Source organism: Larimichthys crocea, chromosome XIX, assembly GCF_000972845.2.
Source record: "Larimichthys crocea isolate SSNF chromosome XIX, L_crocea_2.0, whole genome shotgun sequence".
Taxonomy (NCBI): Eukaryota; Metazoa; Chordata; class Actinopteri; family Sciaenidae; genus Larimichthys; species Larimichthys crocea.
In genome coordinates this window covers 12,924,957-12,944,916 of record NC_040029.1, presented here as the reverse complement: position 1 = coordinate 12,944,916, position 19,960 = coordinate 12,924,957, and the positions used below count along the sequence as shown (strand labels likewise).

Sequence of the window (19,960 nt, the reverse complement as noted above, 5' to 3'; positions counted from 1 at the left end):
GAGTTTTTCTTAATTACTATCATTGATAAATTCTGATTAAAAAAAGCTCTTTTAAGATATTATATATTTTATGGATGACTAAAAATGGTATATGGACACATAAAATACTAATTACCACGGATTCATTTGTATGTCAAAGTGCATTTTGAAGTTTCCGACAGGGACTTCAAAATGCATGAACAGTATACTGGTCTATAATAAGCATGAAGGACACGTCCATCACCGTGCAGGTAGCCGTGCTGCAACCTGTATGAAGACATCTGCGACCTCGAGGCGTCTGCGCGTGAGTCAGGGGCGCGAGATTCCACACGTCGCCATGGCAACCAGAGCAACGGCCTCTTAGAGCCGTTTAGAGGATCAGCGCCGGTAAAAACCGTTATTACCGAAACACAGCGACAGAAAACACAGTTTGAAGAGGACAGAGAGGACACAGGAGAAGACTGGTCTGGTGATATCTCAGTAACTGAGCTGCTAACACTTTCAGCTGTAGCTTAGCTATACTAGCCTAACTGTCATGCTGGTTTTTGTTATTTTGCTTTCTCCTAGATCTCCTCTGACAATGAAAAGTTCACAAGCAGGAGCTCAGTCCGCCAGTCAGACACTCAGATGGAGCTTCACAGACTCACAGACACAGATAAAGTCCATCCTGAGTGGCAGCATGAGCAGTCTGGACAGTGTGGACAGGAGCACAGATGAAGCTCCCAGGAGAAACGTGACGGTGTGTAATCCAAACAATCTAATGCAGTGCTGGAAGAAGCATTTCAAACTAACCTAAGTACAAGTAATACCAGAGTTACAGAAGTATTACCATACTGTATTAGCATACTGGAAGTACTCATTGTGCAGAATGACCCATTACAGAATAATACAGTATATATGACTGAATTATAAAAATAAAATCGATGCATTCATGTGCGAACATTACTTTAATGATGCAGCTAGTAAAAGTGGTCCATGACTTTATACTGCTGGGCAGCTTAATCCATAATAACATCAGGATTAGTCAGGTCAGATTTATTCTATAACACATTTTAAACAACCCGAGCTGACCAAAGTGCTTTACAAATATAAAATCATGCATACACCCAGGCAGAGAGCAAGATCAAATCAATGAGTAATGCAAAAAAAAAAAAAAAACTAATAAAACAAGCAATATAAAATGCCAGTTAGTAGAATTAGTAGTAAAGACAAAGAAATGAGGTGTGTTATGTGCTGTGCTCAGTAGAAGTGGTAGATTTGTGGAGGACCAGTCATCCATGAATACAACACTAATAAGGAGTAATTAAATAAGGTAGAAGCTCTTCCTCTGAGTGCCTTGTGTATCCAAAATCTTCTTCCAGGTGGTTAGGATCCTTAAAGCTTCTCCCTGCATTCTTTTTGCAGTGTGTGGTATAGATGTCAGGGTACAGCACCACCTGTTGTATGTTCAGCTGAATGAACCTCTTGCAGGGCCTTGTTCAGGGTCATGTTCTGCACCGTTTCTGTATCAGGCAGGGATAGTTTCTGTCAAGGTGCTGGTGCAGGGATGCTAATTTGTCAGTATTCCAGGTGTGTAGTTGCTGATTGCCACCCGGTCTCCCACCCTTTTCTTCCTAGTGTGAAGGAGAAACTAAGGTGGACATGAAACGCATGAAAAATGCCACACTCTCTCTATCTAGAGCCAGTGTAGTTTATCTGTTCTGTGTTACTGATCGGCTCAACATTGCAGACATGAAAGAACGTTCTTATTTTCAGGTGCTTGTACACTAATGAAACATGATTATGCATGTTACATTTCATTTCTTCAATGCTGTGTAAATAGAGCTTCTTACATGTGGCACACTGGAGCTTTAGATAAAGTGCATGAGTAAATTTACTTTCTCTCAACCAGTGGACTGACCACACAGTGTTTCCTAACACAGTGATGTGCACATGCTTAAAGAGATTTACACCAAAACAGTTCATGTTAGGATTGAGACTTAATAATGGTATAATAATAATAATAATAAGAATCATAATCATAATAATATAACATTTTATGTACAGTAAGCTTTTCTAAGTACTCAAAGACACTATACAGGGTAAAAACATCAGAAAAACAATACATTAAAACCGGAAAAAAAATTAAAGTTAAACATTAGAAGCAGTTTTTAAAAGGTGTGTCATTTTGGAGAAGGCTCTGTCATTAGTCATAATATCTTTTCCCCACAATATAAGTAACAGAATGCACCATTTTTTTGAAAATAACTTGATGAGGGGCGATCATGAAGTCAGTTCGTAACTGATTCTGGCTGTGGTGAGCTTCATCTTTGCAGATTTTGGACAGAGGCAGAGACGTCACTCCTCTGAGCCTGCATCAAGCAGAGCCAGGATGTTTCCAGTCCGGACCAGAAAGACTCTTTCTGGATGAACTGTTTTCCAGCTCGGGATCAGAACACTCCAGTGGTCTCTCTTCCGGGTACCAGATGATAACATTCATAATATACACCAGCTGATATGTAATATATAACATACATTTCCCATCACAATTATGTATTCTCAGTAACAACATTGTTTTGCAGCTCATTGGTGGGTAGCAGCCAAGGATCCACCCTGTCACTGAATAAGGAGAGTGAGGATAATATTCCTCAAATGGACAGACCAATAAACCTCACAGCTCCACGAGGTTATCATTTAGAATTATCACTGCCTCCTCCTGGTGATTATCATGTCATATACCACTGCTTCAAATCTTTTTCTGGTATTTTAGTATGTATGCTCAGTATTTACATATCATTTTCTGTCTTTTGTTTGATGCCAGTTGTGCCAAAGCAAGAAGACGACTTGAAACAACCTGTGACAGAGAAGATGTTGAACGAGGAGGTAGACATCTGCCTCACTGAGACACATATCATTTCACTGTTTGAGCAACCCAACACCTTTGTGTCAGAGGATGCTGATGATGCAGAAGCTCAGAAGTGAGTAAATTCCTCTGCTTGTTTGTTTGTTTTTATATTAGGCAAGATCTGAAATTCACAAAAGGCATTCAGACGGGTGTCATCACACTGTATGACCAGGATGGATGTCAGTTTATGTCACATGTGACATACATGAGCTGTTTTCACCCTCTTCTTACAGAGAGAGAAACAGTCAATATGCTGAGCTTTGCAAAAACAGAATAGGCAGCCTGAAGTATGTGGAACGGGCAATGTTGACAATCAATGAAGCAACTAAAGATAAACAGACCCAGAGTGACACGATTGCCACGGTGGATAAAGGTCAGGCTTCATCATCTTATGCATTCTGTAATATTTATTTCTATAGTAGTCGAACACGTCAGAGCCACGTGTAATGTAACTATAATCTATATATAATTTAACCTAAATATTACAGGTCATACATCACACATACACACACGCGCCAGAATCATGTTAGACACTAGAAAAAAGTTGATTTGTACCAAGCAAAGGGAATAATGTACTGAGTCAGCAGTTACAGAGTTCATCAGTGTTCAGCAGATTTTTGACAACTTTGCTAACAGCCAAACATCAAGGTCAACAACAGCAGACATAGCAGCAGCTAATATTACTGACTAGTCCAGCAGCAGTCAGCCCAGCTCGGTGTCTGTCTTTCAGCCTTTTAGTTCTCCAAACTCTCACCAACCACTAAAAGTCAGTCCCACATTTACTCTTACTTGCTCACTCTCTCTTTTTCCCCTCTTTGTTTCCTCCATCAGCATCCTCTTATGTCTCTTCATCTCTGTCATTATGTCCATCGAGGTTACAGCTCTTTGTGCTGAGCTATGTTATATCATGTTACATTTACAATGTAGCTCAGATGTTTAGTCTGACAATGAAACCTCATCAATAAAGTTTGGTATGAATCTTTACTGGCCTTGTGATCCAGTTACGATTAACGGGTCACTGGAGCGGTTTTAAATGCACGATTCTCGACACATCTCAACATATCGATCCTCAGTTTTCTATCATCTGATACAAGATAAATCTGAACTCTCTTTTTATTTAAAAAGCGCTTTCAAAAATCAGACTACAACAGTCTGTCATATAAAAAGCTGCATCTTTAAATACCAGTATATGTGTGTGACCCTCCTCAGGACATTACATGTAGTGGTGACTTGACTAACTTAACTTAGTAACTCTCCTAACTCCTACTAACTCCATTATCTGGGCTTGAGTTGGATGGCAAGGTTAACAGCGCTTCCTCAATCCTTGGCTGGTTAGCTTGGCTCGCTGGATTCTTTCTAGAGGTTGATGTTAGCTCAGGTGAAAAGACTGATGTGAAGAATAATTTGGTGCTGGTTGCAAACTCCTGATTGTTTTATCGTGGCATCGATGCAGAATCTTCCACATCTGTATCACAAGAAGTTTCCATGCCTCAAGTATTATCTAGCTGATTTCACATGGAAAATGTTTTAGTCAAACTTAATGCGGTAATCAGCGGTTCTCAAATTGGATTTGTTGTTGTTGCTACAGAATCTGCTCACTATCAGGGTTTAGTTTAGTTAGTGGACAGTTAGTTGTAACTTTCTCACATCCACAGGCACTTATGCTACAATCTGGGACATCTATGACTCTTTCTGTGACCAAAGTGAAAATCCAGGGAGTGTTGTGAACACCAGCCGAGATCAAGAGACGAGTGGAGAGGAGAGAAACATCAGCAGCACACTCTACGCAGAAGGTAGCAGTACCTGGGAGAACAGTGACACAGCTGTGTTTGACTGTTTGAGACTAGAGAGGTCAAAGAATGGATTTACATCCACAGACTGAACTATGTTTGCTAGTTTTCTAACATTTTCTCATATTTCAATCCCTCAGGCAGTACCATAGAAATATGCAGGAACAATTCAAACACTGAGCTCGACCCACAGCTGATCATGATGTCAGAGTCATTCCAACACAGCTTATTATTAATGGAGAGGATCATCGTGGGAAACATCTTTCAACCCCAGCTGGCTGCTTACAGACAGCTGCCCATACTAGAAGGTAAACTCAGGTTATCACTGCCTTATTATATTACTCATATAAAATGTCAGTGTATTTGAACAAATGCCGTAAACGGTGTGGTAATGTCGACTGTGTAAGACCCTGACAGGACTGAGACGCCTAAGACGGAGACACGGAGCAAGGAGTGTGATGAGAGCTCTTCATCTCCAGCTCTGAAACATTTCTGGGCTTTCAGTTTTGAGCTCACAAGAAAATGCATCGTTACCTGCATGACCTGGAACAAGGAGGACCCGGTAACCAATGAACAGATCACCTAAAGCAGCTGCTGTGGTTTAAGGGCAGAATGAATTTTGCTTCTGTGTTGTTGTTTTTATCCCATTTAGCTGCCTTCGCTCTTCATACATAGTCTTAGTTTAAAGCTGAATGAAAGCAATGAATGCTTCTTGTTGCTGTGCAGGCCAAATGTCTCACCCTCTCTGCACTTTCTGTAGAATATCCTGGCAGTGGGCTACAGTGACACCAGTGACCAGAAGCGAGGTCTAATTTGCTGCTGGTCCCTCAAAAATCTTAAGGTATATTTATGCTTTATCTTTTTGGCCTTTGTTTCCTTTCAGCTATCGTCTTCCAGCGCTCTATCTTCCAGGGTAGAGAAGCAAACTGTAATGCACTACATAAATGCAGTCCATTTGCCAGTTTTATGAGTGACAGTGATTCTAAATGTGTCCCCTGTGCAGTGGCCGGAGCGGGTCTTCCACTGTGACAGTTGTGTGACATCCATGGATTTCTCAGCCATCAACCCCGGCCAGCTGGCTGTGGGGATGTCCGATAGCACTGTAGCCATCTATAATGTCCACTTTCGGAACAACAGGCCGCGTATCGGCAACAGCGGGTGGGGACTACGTGGATATCATAATAATAATACATAATATCACATCACACGTTGGAAAACAAAAAACACTACTGGACCTTTTTCTGTTATCTTTGTTCATTTTTCTGTTGGCAGTGAATGTACCACAAAGTCCAGGCAGCCAGTGTGGCAGGTCCAATGGACTAAACCTGAGATGAGCTCATTACGGAAGACGATGGTAGAATCTCTCATCTCTGTGTCAGCAGATGGCTGGATCACCGAGTGGTCCCTCTGCAGCAGTGGTCTTGATGGCAGAGGTACTGTAGTCTGGTTATGGTGCGATTATAGTTAAACACATCTCGTGTAAATTATTTACAGATTAACCCAGTATAGCAGTGATAGACAGATACATACTTAATTGTCCTTACAAGTAAAGTTGTTCCCACAGTCTGTACAAAGTTCAGTACAGCACATTTATCTACCTGTATCCCATACCCATAGCTCTCCGCTCCTGCCATAGCGTGCTCATTTACAGGCCAGGGACCTGTACCTGTGACTAGATGGGAACCAGTATGAAGAATGAGTTGAGGGGATGGTCGGGGTCATGTGCTATATTGCATGCTCTGTGCGTGATGGCTTGAGGTCTGAGAGGTTGGAGGTGGGGAGACCGATGATTTTGGAGGCATGGTGTGTGATGCGTGTCAGTTTGTTCTTCCTGGAGGCAGTTGGCATGATAAAGACGTGGGATAAACAGTAGAGGAGAATGGGTCGGACTATACTTTTGTACAGCAGTGATAGAAGATGGGCAGCAGCAGGGAGTGCTTTGAGTTTACGGATGGCAGTGTTTGTGGATGGCAGTGGTGTCTTAATGAATTCATATCTTTTCTGGATCATGTGTTCTTAGACCTTATGCAGCTAAAGAGGAGTATAAATTTCAAGCAGACCACTGAGGCAATGAAGAAGAAGAAAATACTCCTGTCCACCTTAACCCCTGGACATTGTATTGACTTCCATCCAGTAGTAAGCTGACCACAGAAATCAAACAGAAATTCAATTTCATATTTTGAGATGAACTTCTCAGGTTGTGTGTTTCTTTGACTGCAAAATACATCCCATAATTCTCTTTTCCTGCAGGAGTCCACTAACTATCTGGTCGGTACAGATGAGGGCCACATCCACAAGTGTTCCTTATTCAATGATCAGTATTTCCTGGACACGTACAAAGCCCATGTTGTAAGTCCTATGTCTCAAAAGATGATAAGCAGGGTTTTTACCATAACGTGTCCAACACAAAGACTGCAGAGGCTGTTTGTTCACTCCATATCACACCTGGATCTCTTCCAGTGCCCTGTGAACCACGTGGAATGGTCTCCATTTAGTGGTAATGTGTTCCTGAGCTGCTCCTCTGACTCGTACATCCAGCTGTGGAGCCAGGACCACTACACCCCCGTGATGACTTTCGCAACGACCCAGAAGGTTGTGCTGGCCGTCAGGTGGTCCTTGAAGCAGTCCACAGTGTTTGCGGCCATTTATGGACAACAAGTGGAGATCTGGGATCTGAATCAAAACATGTGAGTCAGATTAACACCTGTACAACATGATCCAGAAATAATCCTGTGTCCTTTAAATACAGACCCTTTACTTTTAGAGTGAAGCCAATCATCATGCACCATGCAGCGCCTGGTGTAAGGCTGACGTGCCTGCTATTTGCCACAGACTCAGACTGCGTCTTTGTGGGGGACCATGATGGACAAGTGACTGTCTATGAACTCAAGAATCTCAGTGTGGGGGCAGGCAAGAAGGTAAAGCTGAGGTGGCTTGTGATATTCTACATGTAGCCTGTTGCAAAACACGTCATATTAAGAAGCAATAAGCAGCAAAGCAGGGGTGTAGTTAACAGGCATGATACTATGAGAACAGGCTGATTTGTCCGCTTTTCTCTTTCAGGTGGACACTTTGGACGACATTGTTCACTATGAACTCTCCAGACAGCTTAAAGCTAGAATGTAAAAGTTCACCTCCATTTTCCAAAGATGTCAAACAGGATACCGGTAATTTTTGTTTTTAGAGCCACTTTACATTCGTGTTATTGTGGTTAAGTCTCTTCACTTCATTTTTTATTGTATGTTGTTCAATACAAGTATTGAGAAAAGTTTAAATAAATATTTGAATGAATGTTTATATCTTTATAAGCAAAGCGCCACAACAGATAGAAGAGATAGAGAAAGAGAGGAAATGACAATAAAAGCTAGAGGAAAACAATGAGACACACTGGTGAGAATTTTACTGCACATCAGAGCTTAAATGAATTACACTTACTGTGAAGTATACTGACTACCTTATATGTAACCTACAAGCATAATTACTGAAGTCAAATCTGAACCTGACATAATGTTTCGGTTAAGTTCTTGTATGAGTCTTTAAAAAGTTTGTTCAGACTGAACATCAGCAGCTTAGAGATTTTCCTTTCCTTTATTTGTACACTAAAAATGAGATCTAAAGATTTGATCTCAAAAACTGTTATGACATGATACTGAACCACCTGACCTTATTTAGTATATCAAGATTTAGGGAGACCCCTACTGGCAGCTCATATTTATGCACGTTTAAACAGGAGAGATTTCACACGTTACCAAGGGGAAGTTTGTGAGTCATACACTCTTCTCTTTAAAACTGGAGGTTCAAAATATAAAACACTTCTATTAGACCAATCCATGTAGGGCAATGCTGAATCACAGCAGAAAGAAAAGCTAAGGAGCAATAAAACCTGTCATTGAGTGATGAAACCTCTGGGTATATATTAACTTTGTCTCACTCTGTCACTCTCTTTATAAAGCAGAGAGAGACAGACGGCTGATGAAAGTGTTTTACTATCAAACAGTTGATGAAGACCTTAAACTGGGGGTCTGCAGACCCCCTAAGGGCGCCAGGGGGTCAGACAATACTTTTGACAAAATCTATTTACAAAATAAATTATTTCCATGATGCAGTCTGACATAAAGTGACCAGCTGCTATTGGAGGAGGGAAAAAGGTGAGGAAAGGTGTTGGCTAAAACACAGCAGTTCATTCTTTGTTGTGAAATTAACGTGAATCAGTAACGTTACTAACTTAATGCTAGTTACTAGTTTGATAAGTGAAGCAGAACAGATTCATTTATCACAGTAACGAGGCCTCGAGCTCGATATCCTATACAGGTACTCATTCCACCTCTGCTGAGGCCACATAGGGTGCTGGTGTGGCCTCATGAGGTGCTGGTGTGGCCTCGGCGGGGGCAGAGGATAAACGCAAAAGAGAGAAGGTAAAAAAAACATCATATAGGTATATAAATAGGTTAATAAGGAAAAAGTCAGAGGTGAATAAAGTAAATATAAAAGGTATTATAGGCAGGCTTAACATGTGCAACAGTCTTAAAGATGAATTTTATTCCTGTTCTGTTTGTCTCTCACCCAAGGGCAAGACAAAATTTAAAAACATGTCTAAACCTTAGAAGAAACATAAACCAACAATATGAAGGTAGAAATAGAAATATGATCAGTGTGAAATAGGTTAGAAGAAATTGGAAAAATAGAATTAAACAAACTCAGAACTGGTTTTATGCAAAGGTTGTTAAGATGTAAGTGTAATACATCATGTTCCATGCTGTCTAATAGTGTAGCTGTTGGTCTGGATAAGGATGGATAAAGATCACATCAGTTGAACTGTGTGCAGAACTCAAGAATGCGTCAGCTAACACAGTTATTCTGGATGACAGTGCTTTCTTTCATTCACACACTGGCTCCGGCAAATTGCATCACATTCCCCAGACCGGCTGGTATGTCTATAAATGACAAACTCCAGTGTGTGAAGTTGTGGCAGCTTGCCTTCACAGTCCCCTGAAAAGACTCTCAGAGGAGGGATTCACGGCCACAGCACAGGTTTGCCTCATGAGCAACAAGCTCCTGGTTTCAGATTTCAGTCTGATTTACAAACTGATGCATCTGCTTCACAAGATTAAATTACAATAGACAATAAAATAATTCTGAATATAAAGAATGGGAACTTCCCATGTTCCCGTCAAAATAAATTTTAGACCTACAACGAGACAGGAAAGCAGACACACAAACACATTTGTCACTCACTGTATAAAATGTTTCTTCAGTATGGGTAGCCACAAATATATGTAATATATATTGCTTTTTGTAGGGGTTAAAAAGGCTGGCATGACACTATGACATAAGTCTGGGATGTGGCAGCTCGTATGATCCACTCAACAATAGTTACAGAAGATGTTATTCTAAATGACCCAAATCTGAACCAACAACTTAAAAATTTGAAAAAACTTCCTTCCAGAGTGTAAAAGCTCAAGCTTTGCAGACAATGGTCGACGGCAGGCAGGTTGAGTTAAAACAAGGTTTACTGGTTTGGCATCAGGTTCTAATGCAAACAGGTAAACAAAGCAGAGGGGTGAGGCAGAATGGGAAGGCTGACCACAAAGGCAGAATTCACTGCAGACAGTGGCAGAAAGCTGAGAAGAGACCTGTGTTTATCTTGTGGAGCCGATTGGAGAACTGTAAGCAGGTGTGTGCGTGAAGGTGTAGAGGTCTGAGGGTGGGAAACAAGAAGCAGGCATCACTACAAGCACCACAGCTCGAGAAGCTTCCTCTTCACAAGGCCAGCGGTCCTTCCCCTTCAGCTACATAGCCAAAATGGTATAAGTAAGTATAAGTATGGAAGTATTTGAACTGAGCTACGCTAACCGTCTCCTGGTTGTAGCTTTATATTCGATGGATAGATGCAAGAGTGGAATTAATTTTCTCATGTTACTCTCAAGTGGCAAGTGAAGCAGATGAGACAAAACCGCAGTTCCTCAAACGTCCACTTGAGGCTGGCTCCAGAAGTGAGTCAGCCTCTATAAGTCCTCATGTTCAAATGTCCAACTTCACAGCAGAAATAAACATGTTTACAGCCTGGTACAAAAAACAGTTTTGGTCTCTGTAGCTAATTTCCCCGTTCATGACAACTGTACTGAGGGTGAATTTATAGACAACTCACCTGTTCACATTATATTAAGGCTTAAAGTTATGCAGGATTAACAGCGTGGGTGTTGTTACAGGTGGCTTGTTTGAGTAACTAGGCTTCATTCAGCCGATGTCAGCTGAACAAAGACAAGACAATACATCCAGAAAAAACTGAATATTTTTTAATATTGAAGACTATTGTCTAATCCAACATGAAAAAGTGATTACATCTTGAAATAGAATAGAAAGAAAAAGGACTGAAGCACTTTGTTCCTGCTACAAAAACCAAGACTAACTTCCCTTTTGTTCATGTGCATCTGCTGACAGTGTGACCTCAGACAATGAGTGTTCACTAGAACTCACATGAGCTGTAGTAAAACACAATGATGACACAGCACACAGACTAGCGTGATCGCTGTTATATTTTTACCTCGCTGTGATCTATGACTCCATAAGGTCACTCACATATCCTCGCACAGAGCTGCTTAAGTAAGCTCTTCTGTCTGCTTAAATTAAGACAGAGTGAGCAACAACAGAGGATGGGAAGATATAAATCCCATGATGACAGGTCACAGGCAGAGCATGTGATTCTGGTTGAGATCAACACATGGAAAATGAGCTGTATGCAGTATTTTAGTAGTGAAAGGGGGGAAATGGAGGGAAACAGTTATTTTATGAAGCACTTGCAAACTGTTTTAATACTTAAAGATCAACAAGACAGTTTTTTCTTTGACTTTTGCTCAGTGAACAGAGTTGGTCTGAGAGGATGTGAGTACAGGTTTGTGTTATGTGGTCTGGGTTTACATCCCTTTTGTATGTCCAGTCAAAAGTTTTTGTTTTAGAAGCAAAGCGGGAAGTGAACCTGGATTTGAAAGAGGCATGCCATTTCTGAAGTGATCTCAGTGTTTTACAGATTTACTCACCTCTGATAGGCTGTTACATATATCTATTAAACTAATAAGGTTCTGTACAGAAAGCATCTTTCAAATTTGATCTGAGCATGAACGTTTATTTTGAACTTTAAGAGTAGTAGTAACAAAAAACCTTCATAGCTGTCATCACATGTGGCATGATATGAAACAGCCTCAGTTTAATTCTGATGCCTCTGTATGACCTATAAACAAACAAGACCATCAACAAGAAGACGACATCCAGAAGAAGAGTTTTTCTTAGTGCCTGCCGCCAGGTCAGATTTGGTCAGATTCCTCCTGAAACAGACGATTCAAGGCGATGGAAACAATACTGCTTCAATCCACAGGGACCACCAGAATCAACACGAAATGACCCCGAGCTGCTTTCAGATCAGTTTATCAAGTTTTGATCTCTTCTTCTACAGCTGTAGTTATGATCTCTAGTTTTCTCTCTTACTGAGAAATAAAGGAGCATTTACCCTACAGACTGACTGAAAAGTAAAATATTGTATAGCAAATTTTCTTTTCTTTTTGTAGTCTGTTTGAACTTTTGAGGAGGCACTTTGTTAAGACTGTTAAAAACTGACTACAGCCCTGCACATGGAGAAAAGAGGTCAATGTTTTATTCCAGCAGTGTTTAAAAAAAAGCTTGACTGTGCATGAAGTTCTGAAGCTCAAACATGACTCAGCTTCAGTGAATGTGGATACCAGTCAATAACACAGCATTACTGAACATGAACAACACTGCAGACCCGCTGTAAACTTTACTCCCACATGTTGGACTGCACCTTTAATGTTTCTGGATGCGCCTGACTCCTGGGCTTGTCCAATTAGTGTGTAGGTGGAGCAGAGGAGGAAACAGACCGGAGACCAACACACACACACACACACACACACTCCGCGTTTTGTTTTTTCAGTTCCTGGACGCGGAGAAAGAAGCCGTGGATCTTTCTGTTTAGACTCACTTCCAGAAAGTTGCTCGCAGACTCTTGAAGAGGTCCGATGGTGTTCGTGGAAGATTCCCGGATGATTGAAGTGTCGATACCTTCAATGGAGAGGGAAGTGGATGAGTCGGGAAAGTCCAAAAAGGTGAGGACACGGTGGAGTCAGCTGTTTGTCGCTTTTGATCTTATTACTCCAACATGAATCTCTTGTTTGCTCTCGTTAGCGCGTGTAGTGACGGTGAAGAGCTCCGCCAGGTGAGCCAGGTAACCTGCAGCGAGAGGGAAAGTGAGCTCAGCCCAGGTTTCTGTCCAGAGGTGCAACAAATGCTCCGATCCTGTACTAGTGACAATAAAACATTGTATTGGAACAGTGGTGGAAGAAGTATTTACATCAGTTACTCAGTAAAAGTAGCAGTAGCACACTATAGAAGTACTTCAACATGAGTACAGTCCTGGATTCACAAGAAACATCTGCAACAAAATACTTCAGATGTCAAAAGTCAGTGTATCCATGCAGAATGCTCTCTGTCACTGTTATGCTGCTAAAACTAAAAATGAACTACTGACTTCAGCTGGTAGAAAGTATTTCCTCTGAAACACAGTGAAGTAGAAGTACAGATAGAACTCCATACCGCTGAAAGGTTATGTGTACTTTGTTTGAAAAGTTTCGGTTAAGCTCACACACCTCTGGGCATGTCTTTGAGTCTTAACAGATGGTTGAAGTAACAGTACTGCAGTACAAGTACAACTTGCATAAGTCTATGTAAGTGGAATTTCAAAAAGTATCAGCAAAATGTACACGAGGAATGTGATTGATGGTCATTTGAACTATATTATATGTTGGGTGGTTTAATTCCCCAGTGCAGTGTAACAGTGCATCATATGTTTTAGTCAAACCTGTAACTAAAGCTGCAGTGTTTGAGTCAAAAGTACAATATTTCTACACGTCTAATGTAGTGTAAAGTGAAGCACATAAGTGAAGTACAAATAGTGTTACTGTTGTTTGAGGTCTGACTCATTAATACGCAGGTTCAAATAAACAGTGAACCAGTCCTCCGATAATATTCATCTGAAACATATTTACAGTCTCACAAGATCCAAATTCTTATGGAAACTACTTTAGTAAATGTACTCAAGTATTTAGGGACCAGAAATACATACGTAATACATAATATTACATACATAAGTATATGGTTGTTTTGTTCCTTTACACTGTCAGTAGTGCAGAAAGCTCTACAGCATTGGTGACATTATATTGCAGTATTACACACACGCACACACAGACACACACTAGGTCCACACACTGGGAACCTTTGTGAAGGCTTATTATTATGCAGTGTTTAATAACTCTGTTTATGCGTTACTAACCAGTGTTGCTGGTTGCAGGGGTCAAAGTGAAACTAGTCAGACTTCCAGAGAATGTCTGGAAATGTTAATAAATAAGAATAAAATGGTTCAAGTTGAAACTAGTTTTCTCCAGCTGACCCTTGATGAAGAGCACAGGCTGCAGTGTGCTGAGCTGACCTCTGTTTGGTTTTTAATGATCCCAGTCTAAGGCTGCGGGATCTTAGACTCATGTTACCTTTTGTTTGCATTGCTGATAAAGTGTTAAAGCTGTAACTATATGAGGAGGACATCACCCAAAGCATTCAGTTTCTCCTCAGCAGCACCATGTTCATTCTATATTCATATTCATCTGATGTTCAAACTGCTGTGCTCATCTCAAGGGATAGTTGTGATTGGGCAGCATGTACAACATTCATCTAAAGTGTTATTATTTGCCATATTTCAGTACGTTTACTGAGACTACCAGTGTTTTCATGGTGTGATAGTTTGATATGAAACGATTTATGTTTGCTGAACTGAGCATCTCATGAACAAGAGACACATTTGTTACCATTGTTATCAGCTATCCTGATTATTAACAGTACCATGATGACCTTTGTGTAATGCTGCTGCTGCACTATAATTTCCCAGCTTGGGATAAATAAAGTATATCTATCTATCTATCTATCTATGATCGGGTATGAAACGGGCATCTTTGGAAGGCTTAGGCGTTCACAAACAAAGATGGCGTGAAAGATAGTACAACAGTTTGAATCCAGAGAAATCTCTGCACACGAGGGGCCAAAAACAACATCGAATGCCCGTGACCTTTGACCCCTCAAACAGCTCTGCATTAAACAACTTGGATCCTTTTTTTTAATCAGTTGCTTCCCCAATTACTGTTAATCATTGATTAAAATGTGCAGTTTTTTACCTCAACCACCACTAGTGTGCAGCATCCACCTGGGTGACTCACGTCAGCCATCCTGTGCATAAATGTTCACCACATCAGGTGGAGACGTGGAGAGGGAGGGAGACACAAAGGCAGGTACACTGGGGATGATTAGCTAGACTAGATGGAGACAGCCAGGTTGGGAATTTTGCCAGTGCACTATGGAGCCAGGGATACAGTAATACATGGAATATGTTTACAGTAACTATAATGTTTCAGATAATATCCCAGTGATTATATGACTGTTTTAAAATGAAGACCCACACACATACATGATGAACAGCATACATCTTATTTATGTATTTAGATGGACTGGGGATTGGATGTCATCATTCATGATGATCATTCATGTATTGGCTGTAATGATCAGACCATGCTCATCTACATGTATGCATACTTGCTCTGAATCGCCTCCTGCTGGAGAAATGACAAATTCTGAGGACATGCTTTTTTTTTTCTTCAAGTTGATTTAAATGTTTAATCTTAAATCTTTAATTCAAATTAACTTAATAATTCTGTTTGCTTTGTTTTTGATGTTTTACAAAAAGAAAATTGAACAGCAGAAGTCTTTGAAGAGTAATCTGCTCTATTTTTATTGTACTTAATTAGCTGACGTACAGCTTTGCTCTCTGTATAACGTGTTGTATTCGACTGTTGCCAAACGTCTGTCTTCACTTGATAGGATGACGTTGTTTGTTGGTTGGTGCTCCCTGAATGTTACATTACATGTACACACTCTTTTATGATTCAAGGATTGACCAAATTGTTTAAAAAGATAGTGATATTTATTTTCATCATCAGTTTGAGAAGCATGACACTCTAATGAACATTCAGTTCACTGAACGACCGGTTGTGAATCAATCTCGTGTCTTTTTGTTTGCAGCGTTTCCGAGTTGAAGTCTTGTTCAACGAGAGGAAACATTTTGTGCTCAGAAGCAGCAGCGAATTTCAGACTCTGCACAGAAAAGTACGTATATAAACTCACAATTAATGGTGTTACAGAATGAATGTGTACTGAATGTAGCACTGCACGTTACATCGAATTATAATAGAATAAAACAATGAAATACGTAATAACCTAGAAGAAAGTATACAAAGATTCAGTTAATCACAGATTCATGTTGTGGTACCTGCAGCTCAGAAAGATCGTTCAGACTCCAGACTTCCCGAGCAAAAGGAACCAGCATCTGAGGACCAAACCTATGGAGCAGAGGAGACAGGAGCTGGAAGACTACATCCAGGTAACATGTCCAGTTGTCTGTTCAATGAGGTGGGACCTTTCCAGGCACTCACAAGTAGGACTGAGCCCCTCGTCTCTCAACCAGATATCCTTTAACAGGAAGCCACTGTTTCCCCGTGCAGCATGGACCCTGTAGAAATCAGATTTTTGGCTTCACTGAGAAAGCAACTAAACTCACTTTCAACTTTGCTTTAAGAGAAATGAAAAGAAGAAAATAAGACAAACAGAAGAGAGACAAGTGAATGATCCATGATAACAAGTAAAAGTTCTTAAAATAAAAAAGTAAAAGATGCTTGTTTATGAGTCGAGGAACAGAACACGATTGATGATGACCATTAGTTTCATCTTAGGGTCCCTGCTGAAAGACATGAAGGTCTTACCAGTAGAACCCGGCACAGGTCTAAAACAGAGACCCAAACCTGGCTCATTCCTGTCCCTTCCAAACCCAGCCAGACAGAACCCTTCTGATTCTGCTGAATACAAGACCTGATCCAAAGAGGAAACTTCTACTCCTCTCTATAAACAGATCTCTGCTTATGAAGGCACAAGATTTTGGAATCGGAAGTGTTCTGGTTGTAGTCGGAGTCATCCAGTCATATTTGAGCGACCTCTGAACTCTGACTATAATCTTATTACAATTTAGCTTTTTATTTACCTGTTTACCTCTGCCTGAAGTCTTTCCCACCAGAAGCTAAATCATCATCAGACAAAAGCTGAGACTGATCTTCTACCCGCTAAAAAAGCTATTAGTGCTATTAGATTTAGTGCCAATACTCATATGCTGGTCAAGGATGTGAGGCTACAGCACCTTACCAGTCACTACATCAGCTTCACCTTTTCCCAACACTGGCCAAAAAAATGTGACCAGGAGACTCCAAACATCTTTCCCAGCTGAATTTGACCACACTTTAAACAGTCATAATCCAGAACAGACCTTTGTCACAGTCCTGATCAGAGTCACATACGCCATGGACTGTTTTAGTGCCGTCCTCCTCTGATCAACTGCACTGCTACACTCTGTCTCTCTTCCTGCTTCCCAGTGGGCATTACATGTCTGCTACTCACACCAGAGCAATACACTGTGTCGAGTTTGGGTCAGGTGGCTGAACCTTAGTCAGAGGGCACAACAGTTCCTTTAAATCCAGGCATGGCTGACCATGTTACATCTTGTATGTTAAAAGTAAGTTTAGAAAGAATCTCTTAATTGCTAAGTCAGTGAAACCGGTGTAATGTGTGATCCTCCAGCTGCTGCAGAGGATTTGCTACAGCAGGAGAACTAGATGGAACAAAAAACCACGAGGTTCTCTGAAGGAAGGGTGAAGATAGAGAGTCAAAGATCATGTAATCACTAAATCTTTGAACGCTATTTGTAGAAAGGATGTTACTCTGCCAAGTGAAATGTATCAAATGAGTTTAAGTCCTTGTTTTCATGTAATCTTAAACATACGACTCTTCTCTCTCTCCTTTGGCCAGGACATCATCTATCAAAATGAGGACGTGCCTCAGACTCTGCTGGACTTCCTCCACGTCAAACACTTCCACACAGGGAACAAGATCAGCAGCATGGAGTAAGTCCTTCAGTCCGGGCTCCTCTCTGACTGCACCCGGAGATGTCGGACATGCTGCTATATTTAGCTCCTCTATTTTTGGATTGGGGGCAATGCGGCAACATAATAAAATTTTGAACACATTTCTCAGAGTGGTTGGGGAGCAGCAGCCCTCACTCTAACCCACAATATAGAACAGAGAGACGTACAGATATTTAACAGATCAGGCTGCATGTCTTTGTTTTTGTCTGCACTGTATTGAATTGACTGTATGTAAAAAGACTTGAACTGATTATGAACAGTAGTGTTCAGTATGTGGGTGAGCTGCATTGTCACCTGCATCTGTAGCATCTGAAGCACACATATATGAACTTTTATTTTGACAGTGTCTCTGCAGGAAATGTGTAATGTGATGTGTCTAATTTCAGATCACTTGATGAGTTGGACAGTCAAGATGACAGGTGAGCTCTTCATTAATATTCTCTGTATTCTGTGTCCACTTTCTTGCTGCTTCTGCAACATCGTTGCAGTGATGTCAGATGCATTTAATGACTGCAGTATAACACCAGCTGTATGTTACCTTTGAGGATATTTCAGTCCTTCAGGTTTTATATAAACTCTTATTCAAACCCCAAGAATCTCCTGCATGTCTTGTATTTATGTAAGCTGGCATGTTAGCTGTGTCTTCTTCCATCTGTACATCTTGTCCTGTGAGTGTTACGGGTGTTATTTTGGGCTTCTGGATTGACTCTGCTCCCCCCTAAAAGACAGGCTCCTGAAAACATCTTTGCGCTTTGAAACAAAATCAGAATTTACACATACCTGAAGGACATGATGTGCTAGTGCAGTTCTGCTATTGGACACTGTGTTTGGGTTTTTTCTATCATTGCATAAGACGAATCAGTCACGTTTTACCATTGTTTCCTCAGTTATCAGTCACCACATCAGCGGGTGATGGGATTCTTTCGGGATCCTTATCTCTCTGACTGCACCTCAGGTAGGAGATAACAAGCTGCCTGTGCTTGACTTTGTACGTTTGTGTGTGTTTTGTTGTTTGGTTCGGTCACTTTCAATCTTCTTGTATGAAACTTGAGCTCTGTCTTGCAGATCTCCCAGATATTGTTGTGGACGGGGTTCTTCAGGGTTTGTACCCCCGGGATGTCCGAGTCAGCTTCACCTCCCCCACTCTCACAGAGCCTGATCCCACAAGCTCTATAGAAGCCTGAAATTCTGAATTATAGTTTGCAAGGTTTCATATATTAAAGTAGAATGTGCAGCACAGTCAAATACATAGTCAATTGAAAGCACACCTTTGTATGATGCAGAAGGAAAAAGTAGGTCACCTGGAGGATGCCCACAGGGATTTGAATCTCTTGTGTTGTATGGCTTTGTTACTCTGATCCTCCTCCTGTTGTGGTGTTCAGCCTTATTACAACCCACTGTCTTATGAGGGGAACACCAAGCCACTCAGTGTGCGTCTGTGTTTTTAGTCATGAAGATGGGTGTTAGTTGAAATAAAGTGCAAACTTTTTTAATGAAGATGTGACCACACTGGAAACATTCCTTTTTATACATTTTAGCATTAGAGTTGGCTGAGTTTATTATAAAATAAAGGAGCCATGGAGGAGTGTAGAACGTGACCTGAAAGGGGAAGATAGGATTTAGTTTTTAAAAAATAAAAGATATTCTTGGTTCCATTTTTGTCAGATTTGTTACAGTCACTACAGACATGACAGAAGCGGCACAAAACAACATGGAACTGTTTCTTCCACAGTCTGATGCCTCAGATACTGATACTGAAGCAATTGTTTAGTGTTAACAAATTTTTTTTGAAGTTCAAATATGTACTTTTATATTGAAATTATAATAAAGAATCAAACATGACTCAACCTGTGTGAATCATCTGTTTAAACCTGAGCTGTCACACTACATACAGTAGATGATCAGTGTTCAACACGTTTGGATACGTCGTGTTTTGACCGCTTTGTCAAGTGTTGACTTACAATTACAATTACAGTAAAGTAGACTTACAATTGACCACTTGGATTTAAATCTGGATCAATATGTTAAAAGCCCAGGGTCCAGCGAATCCAACCCGTGGCTCTTTCCCGCATGTCATTCCCCATCTCTCTCTCCCCACATTCCTGTCATTCTTCAGCTGTCTCTATCAAATAAAGCTTGAAAAGGCCAAAAAAAAATGTGTTTCTCTGTATATTAAATTATTTATGATAAAATAAGCAACACCAAAGTTTAACTCCACCACTGCTAAATCA

General features: G+C 40.7%; 2 protein-coding genes across 6 annotated transcripts; both read left to right on the top strand.

The window, feature by feature from the left end:
* Nucleotides 1-275: 275 nt before the first annotated feature.
* LOC104929544 (WD repeat-containing protein 78) lies at nucleotides 276-7,944 on the top strand. 5 transcript variants are annotated; one of them, XM_027291449.1, is made up of 17 exons: nucleotides 276-443; nucleotides 547-718; nucleotides 2,295-2,437; nucleotides 2,541-2,644; nucleotides 2,780-2,936; nucleotides 3,097-3,236; nucleotides 4,519-4,656; nucleotides 4,794-4,961; nucleotides 5,061-5,215; nucleotides 5,414-5,494; nucleotides 5,657-5,811; nucleotides 5,926-6,086; nucleotides 6,674-6,789; nucleotides 6,904-7,002; nucleotides 7,114-7,340; nucleotides 7,403-7,571; nucleotides 7,717-7,944. In XM_027291449.1, the coding sequence occupies exons 2-17, from the start codon at nucleotides 560-562 to the stop codon at nucleotides 7,777-7,779; spliced, it is 2,235 nt and encodes a 744-aa protein (XP_027147250.1). In that variant the 5' UTR covers nucleotides 276-443; nucleotides 547-559; the 3' UTR covers nucleotides 7,780-7,944. The 5 variants fall into 5 exon arrangements, 4 of the variants coding, with proteins under 4 accessions (XP_027147250.1, XP_027147248.1, XP_027147249.1 ...); XR_003464231.1 differs by having other exon boundaries at nucleotides 277-443; nucleotides 2,541-2,677; nucleotides 7,486-7,571; XM_027291447.1 differs by having other exon boundaries at nucleotides 278-443; nucleotides 2,541-2,677.
* Nucleotides 7,945-12,498: 4,554 nt separating this feature from the next.
* Nucleotides 12,499-19,571, top strand: snx22 (sorting nexin 22). The gene is made up of 7 exons (XM_010744091.3): nucleotides 12,499-12,767; nucleotides 15,784-15,867; nucleotides 16,037-16,141; nucleotides 17,614-17,708; nucleotides 18,116-18,148; nucleotides 18,617-18,684; nucleotides 18,795-19,571. The coding sequence occupies exons 1-7, from the start codon at nucleotides 12,681-12,683 to the stop codon at nucleotides 18,911-18,913; spliced, it is 591 nt and encodes a 196-aa protein (XP_010742393.1). The 5' UTR covers nucleotides 12,499-12,680; the 3' UTR covers nucleotides 18,914-19,571.
* Nucleotides 19,572-19,960: the final 389 nt, after the last annotated feature.